Raw genomic sequence first — 6941 nt, 5'->3', positions numbered from 1 at the left:
AAGGCACATGCACGAACTTGCTGCCACAGATGCCTGCTTTGCTGGGATGTGCCATGTTTGACAGAGTAGTGGTCTGCGAGTTAGCATGGAGCTGAAGAGTAAGCATTGCTGTTTGCTATAAACAAACCTTAGCAAAGTGCCTGTAATTGCACTGTTAGAAGGGAGGCCAGGCCTAGATGGTAACAGGGGAGGAAAATAATGCTTTCTTTTATCTGCTCTTGCAGACAGCTGGAGACAGATAAAAGCGGAGACAGTTTTAACCTAAGCAAAGATTGTGACTGTATGCTTTCCTTTGTTCCTCAGTGCTTTCTGTTTTCCTCCCTCTAAGTTACATTTTTATTTGCAAATGAGACTATGCATGGGGCAGCTTCTGCATGCTTTTTCATTTTCCACTCTTCTTCTTTACTTTAACTTAAGGAGATGGGTTTTTCTTCTAATTTGACTCCTGTGGCTGCCTCTGCTTCAGAAGTATGTGAGTAACACAGGCTGAACTTCTACCTATGCCTCATCAATTCCAGAGCTCTGACAAAAAGACAAGATGAATATCACCCACAACTGACACTGAGGGAGTAGTTTTGCCATAGTATGGTTGATATAAAACCATCCTGAAGCAGAATTTTCAGATTTTCCAGTAACAGAATGCAATAGGATAAGATAGAGAGAAAGGGAACTGTTATCTTAAAATCAAAGAAACAAAAACTGTTTTTTCATCCAGAGAAAATTTTCAAATTCTGGCATTCAGAGTCAGTAATAAATTGCACTGACATGATTAAAACTACTTATGCATCTAAGTTCCCCATGCAATGCTTTGAGACTGTAGAAACAGGACCAGGCATCTAATCTGATGCCCTGCACTAATATTTTGGTATGGCAGAAAAATACTTTTTTTGCTAGACATTTCAGTTTGTCTAGTTCTGCAAATCAGACCAACCCAATAATGAATAGCCTCATCGGGGTGACTCTTGCAGACACATAGGTTCACCTACAAACAGAGTTATTCCAGTTCAGATTTTCATGATTAAATCTGCTGTGGGTGTTATTGAAACAGAAATAGCTGTAAAACCTGTATTAAAACACTTTTTCTTTTGCTAATTGCAATCTTTAATGGCTCTGTATATTTTCTACAGGGATAAAAAAATAAATATTACTTCAGATGTATTTTTACTGTGCTATGTATTTTCCTTTAAAAAGTAAAGACTATTTGAAGACTTTACAAGCTGCATTGCTTACAGACTTCTCAGGTATACTTGATGGCATACCTGAATGATATGGCAGACCAAGATGATTTCACAATGGCATTCCTGAAATTTCAGCCTCTGTAAAATAAAGGCACAGATATTTTCCTCTAGCTGTTCTCTTTGATATATATTTATATCCTAAGATGGTCTGTGGAAACACAGGCTGATGGGTACAGACCAATTTGTGTGAAATAATGGCAAAAGGACTATTTCTAGTTAGTGTATCTTATGTGAAGTGTGAGAAGCCTTGTCTCTCAGCACAAGTCTGGAGTTGGGAAGGAGTAGTCTGAATATTTGCAGTATTGAACATGAATATGTTTTTATACAATAACTCTCTATAAAAGTCTGATTCTGAGTAGTCATATATTTAAAGGCAGGCACTACATTGTGTAATTTGTTAGTATTGCATGCTTTTCTCCTTAAGAACTGGATTGGCTCAAATAAATAAAGGATTAAAATTTTAAGGATTAAATATATTGAATTTTTAAAAGACATTAAGAATTTTCTTTATCAGTAATGTCATTTTAGTCAATAAAATTATGAATCTGATTGTTTCAATGTGGTACTTCCAGTCCAAAAGGATGAAGATACTTTTTAGGTTTATCTTTGCTTTTTTTTTTTCAAAACAAACCTGTTTCTGCTTTATAAACTTGCGTTAAAATGCACTTACAAACATTTTGTATTTTACAACCAAGATATACTAAGTTTTAAATTGTATATAAATCAATATATAATTGGTTATTGCTGTAGAAAAAGTTAAGCAAAGTTGTCCTTTGCTGTCACTTTAAAAAAGGAGACATTCATATTTCTAGGGTATAAAGTAAATCCCCAAAAGACAAATAACCATCCCTTATGTGTTCTTAATAGACATACGATTCCTGTCAGGCAGATTATGCATATATACAATTTTGCTGTAATGAATAAGAAAGAAGAAGAAAAAGGAAGAAGAAAGACTATGTAACTTTTACGATTCTTTATATTAGATCTTGAAAGATATCTACTCTTAAACCCCTCCTTATGGCGTCAAATTCCTGTTTGCTCATTCTACCCTGTGCTTTTCTTACAAGATAAAATATAACGACAAATGGTAGATAAGAATTTTCAAGTTTAAATAAAGTTAAACAAAAAGTTTTCAGAAATGAAACAAGTTTTATTTGTTATAAGAGTTGTACTGTGTACAAAAGAAATTACTATAACTTACAATACTTCAGGCATAGAATATTGGGGGTGTTGCTTCCACTGGAAGAGCAGTATTTTGAGAATAAAGAATCGTTAGAATCAGACATTGATAGCAGTATTAATATAATAATATAATAATAATAAATACTTCATATTCATATAATCTGAATTTATAATAACCCAGGTATTTCAGCATTAACTAATACATCTTAATCTGCCTCCAACATGCAGGTAGAAGAGTCTTCTGTAGCTCATAGAAGAAATGTATGATTCATGGTGAGGGTTCCATCAACCCTGAGTATTTCCCCTTGTCCAGTTTCACAGCTGCCAGCTAGCAGAACTCCAGAGGATGGCGAGCAGGCAAGTGACTGAAATCACTGTTTGCTGTAATCTTAAACCATTAGAATACAGTCTGATAATTTCCTCTGTTTCCGATGTCAGTTCTTAAAAGAAATAAAATCAAGAAAATAAAATGGCTAATGAGTAAGTAGGTAAATTTGAAAACATAAGGTTTTTCAACATACTTGAAAAGTCCTCTGACATCTCACAGGTACTTAAGTTAAAGGTATCAGCTGTTAAAGCCAATCAAAGGGACTATTCTCAGGGGAGAGATGTAAATAGATGTCCCATCAATGATCGTTTGAGGAGCAACTGATAGCACTTATCAGCTCTTGCAGGCAATAATCTCAGAATAATCAAAAGTAAATACCAAGCAAAAGCAAGAGGAAGAACTTCACAAGAGGTGAGCACCCAAGCCTGAATGTCGGCTTTTAACCCTTCCTTTAACAAGGGATTTAGCTTTCAGCAAAAGCAGAGGAGCCATGCCCTCCTGTACGTGAAAGCCACGGAGTCCCTGCTCAGAGGATTCTCTCTCTACTGAGACCTTAATTGCCTCTCTTAATCTGAGTTCAAGAGCAGCAAGCAGTTGATTGCTTTTACAGAGCACAGGATGACCCATAATGTCTTTTGCTCCAGTATGAGGAGCAATAGGGCTGATTCAATGCTAAGCATGTAAAAAGTTTAATGAGCATGTTGTGTGATACATTTAACTGCTCAATACAGAAGACTCCGAGGAAAAAGCTGTTCTGGTGGATTTGTTTTTTTTCTGTCTAGGGTTACAAAGGTAGGAATGTCACCTTTTTAATGTTTTGATTTACATCTGAGTTGGTGCTACAACTCAGAAGTCACAGCTTCAAGGCATTGATACTCAGGTAGGAATCTGGTCAGGAAACAAGAGACTGCTTGGGGTGCAAATGAATCTTGAAACCCTTTAGGTCTGTTGTTTTCTTGCCCTGCTAAGGAGTGATCTTGGCACAACCGAAGGAAAGCACAAGATAGGATTGAGATATTATGGGTGGAAAGGGCAAGAATATTTTGCACTGATTTTGCCACAGAAGAGAAAATATTATTAAATCCTTATTAGTGATCTTAAGAGTATTGAGAACTGTCTGGATCAGTCAATTCTCCATGGAAAATAATACCAATATAGCAATTCTTTAAATCCTTGTGCTAGTTGATAGACTATTTTCAAAAATGTTCAACCATTTATTCAGGGAATTTCACAGGCTGATGTAGTAAGACTACACTTAAAATGATAGAATGCTTTTTAGGAGACTAGGTGGCACAACTTTACATTGATCAGAATAATGGTTACACATTTTTTAGTGATGAGTGTCTTCAGACTTAAAACTCATACAAGAATATTCTGAAGATTGAGATACAGATCTTAAAAAAATATTCAGATTAGTTTTGAGTCATTTAAGCATGATGATTGATGATTCTGTGTATTTAGTAGACAAAACTTTATTCTCTAGTGAAATCCCAGTTTCTATTTCCTCCACACCAGTATACACTACTGTATTTTCTCTTTGCCTTAGAAACATGTGTTGTGCTTGGATTTAGTTTACTTGTACAAATTGTCCTGGTTAAGTGGGAAATCATAGACGTACAGATTTTGCAGAACAGATAAGCGTTTAACCTCTGTAATTTTCAATTAGAACGATGGGAAGTTTCCTACTGCACAGAATTATGAATATCTGAAAGTGTCTTTTGTGCTGTACTATATAGTCAAAGAGCAGTGCTTCTTACTGTCTCACTAATTCCTTCTCTAAAGCAAAGCAACCCACTGTAGAAGTCCAACTAGGGCACACAGTGCATCCTCCAAATACCCCGCCACTGCAGAAGGCAATTCTGCCACCCAGGAGTGAAAAACGCTTGATTTAATGCCACTTCTTACCGCAGTTACTCTGCCTTATTTCCGAGAGACAGTGCAGTGTTCCATAGGCACACCGACACAGCCAGCAGTCCTTCAGCACCCAGACGCCGTGGGGAATGCTGCCGCAGTTTCTGTCAACGACAAGGGAGACATTCCGTACATCCCTGACCCCAGCACAGAAAACAACCCTTCAGAGCACCACACTCATCTCCTCTGATTTTGGACTGGTTTTTTTTACCCTAGCCGCTCATCATATTCGCAGTGTCTGCCGGTGAAGTACTTCAGGCAGGCACAGAAGGTCCCCAGGATACAAGTCCCTCCATTCTGGCAGCAGCGTCTGTTCAGTTTTTTACCTGCAAGACAATATTTACAGAGGTTAACAAGCATCTCAGGGGCTCTGGACCTCACCTTTTCCTCTCTTGTTCTCTCAGGTCTCTCCAGTTTCCAAAGTCTCTTAAGGATATCTAGTTTTATTGTCTTTAAAGACAATAAAATTATATGCCTGTTAAGAGTGTTTGTTCAGCTAAACCCAGTTTGTTTAGTTAAGGATTAGAAACAAGCTACTAGGGATTACAGGGTGGTGAAGAAGCAACGCCTGGCAAATTCTGTAGCAGCAGGATGTGTTCAAGTGAAATATTTCACAGTGACAGATGCGGGTTTCAATCACACTAAGAAATGAGGCATTTTTATTGGGAAGTGACACCTATTTTTGAATACAAACTGGGAAGTTACTTGGTTTTGAGGTGGAGGAAATGCTTCCTTAAGCTTTTCTCAGAGTCCTGGGGTTGAACACCAATCTAAAACTTTATATATGGGAGGAAACAGAATACATTTTTTTTCCTGGTAGTACTGTTGCTTTCAGGTAGCTTTAAACTTTTTTATAAAATTAACATTTTTATGGCCATTAAATATCGTGAATTCTAAACAATGAACAGAATGTTACAAAATTTTACATATGCTCTTGTAAACACGAAGTGCCAAGCACTTCTTCATTCTTAGTATCCTTCCTTGTTTTTCCTTAACAATTTTGCAAGTGAGAGATCTTCAGTTCTACCTTAAATTTTTATCACAACTTATTAAGTGGCCATGGGTATAATTGAAATGGGTGGTCACAGAAAACCAACAGGCTGGAATCTTCCAGGACAACAGTTAAAGCAATACCATATTAAAATTTTTAAAAGCAATTTTATGTCATTGTTTACAAAAATAATGTTACTCACTCTCTGTAATTCCAGTGAAAGGTACTAAAGACCTGGAACTCTGTTGCTTTCTACTTTCGTAACTCTGATTCATATCACTGAGCGCATTTGTAAAGGTCCCTTCGTTCTTGGGCTGCTGCTTTAGCGCTGTAGCATTGAGACCTTTCACAACTTCTTTCCGTTCTTCTTTTTCAGGGCCTAGACAAGAAGTGCAAATATGTCAGGGAAAGGTAGTTTGTGATGAAAAAATGGATACTGTAAATGTGGAAGAAAAACACAGCGTAGCGGGGAGAAATATGAAGTTCACTTACTTTTTTCTAAATGAACAGCCTGCCAGACCAGAGTCAAAGTGAAAAGAATTCTGTAAAAAAAATAAGAGAGAAAAAAAAGATCAAACGAGAAATAAATTTGTGCTAATAAGACACAAAACGAATGGTGAGTGTGTGAACTTGTAAAAGGAATGAGCATCCCTGGCTAGAGAGGGTCCCCGGCATCTCAAGCCCACTTACCTAACATGATTTCCCCAGTACATTTTCCTGCAGCCAGAAATAGCCGCGAGGTCCTCCGGGAGAGCTCGAGCAGAAGGAAGATGTCCAGAGCGCTCTGCTTCAGGCTGTTGCGCCGCAGGCACGGACGGACAGGGACAGCGGGGCTGGCGAAGTTCCCCTCCTGCCGCCCAGCTCGCAGTGAGGCTCAGTCTCCAGCCGGCCGAGAACATCCCTGGGGGCCGGGACTCCCCGGCCAGCCCCCGATTTACATGCACCGCTGGAGGGTGGAGCAAGGTGGGGACACATACTGCTGGCGGCAGAATTAGGAGCCCATGAGCCCAGCCAAAAGCACAAGGCGGCTGGAAGATCTCAGGCCCAGTGTATTTCTCAAGACAGAAAACTTTGTACCACCACATAGTGCATAGGAAAAACAAACAAACAGACAAACAAACAGACAGACAGACAAACAAACAAACATTAACCAGAACTGCAATAGGTATATCATAAATGGCAGTAGGTATATATGAGGAAGGTTAAAAAGCCTCAGCTCTACCTACATGCCTTGTCTCTGCCAGGGTTTTCCACCAGGGATCTGCTTTATGAGATTGTACTGCTTTGCAGC

At 38.4% G+C, this 6941-nt stretch overlaps 1 protein-coding gene across 1 annotated transcript; it reads right to left on the bottom strand.

Moving 5' to 3' along the window:
• Positions 1 to 2735: 2735 nt before the first annotated feature.
• On the bottom strand, positions 2736 to 6378 carry LOC131096082 (cryptic protein-like). The gene is made up of 6 exons (XM_058044317.1): positions 6341 to 6378; positions 6143 to 6192; positions 5853 to 6029; positions 4871 to 4985; positions 4654 to 4763; positions 2736 to 2860 (listed from the first exon to the last, which is right to left on the bottom strand). Exons 1-6 carry the CDS (start codon positions 6361 to 6363, stop codon positions 2736 to 2738), a joined length of 600 nt encoding a protein of 199 aa, XP_057900300.1. The 5' UTR covers positions 6364 to 6378.
• Between the last annotated feature and the right edge of the window lie 563 nt (positions 6379 to 6941).

This window comes from Melospiza georgiana, chromosome Z (assembly GCF_028018845.1).
Source record: "Melospiza georgiana isolate bMelGeo1 chromosome Z, bMelGeo1.pri, whole genome shotgun sequence".
Taxonomy (NCBI): Eukaryota; Metazoa; Chordata; class Aves; order Passeriformes; family Passerellidae; genus Melospiza; species Melospiza georgiana.
Note: the sequence above shows the minus strand (reverse complement) of the source record. Positions and strands in the feature narration are given on the sequence as shown.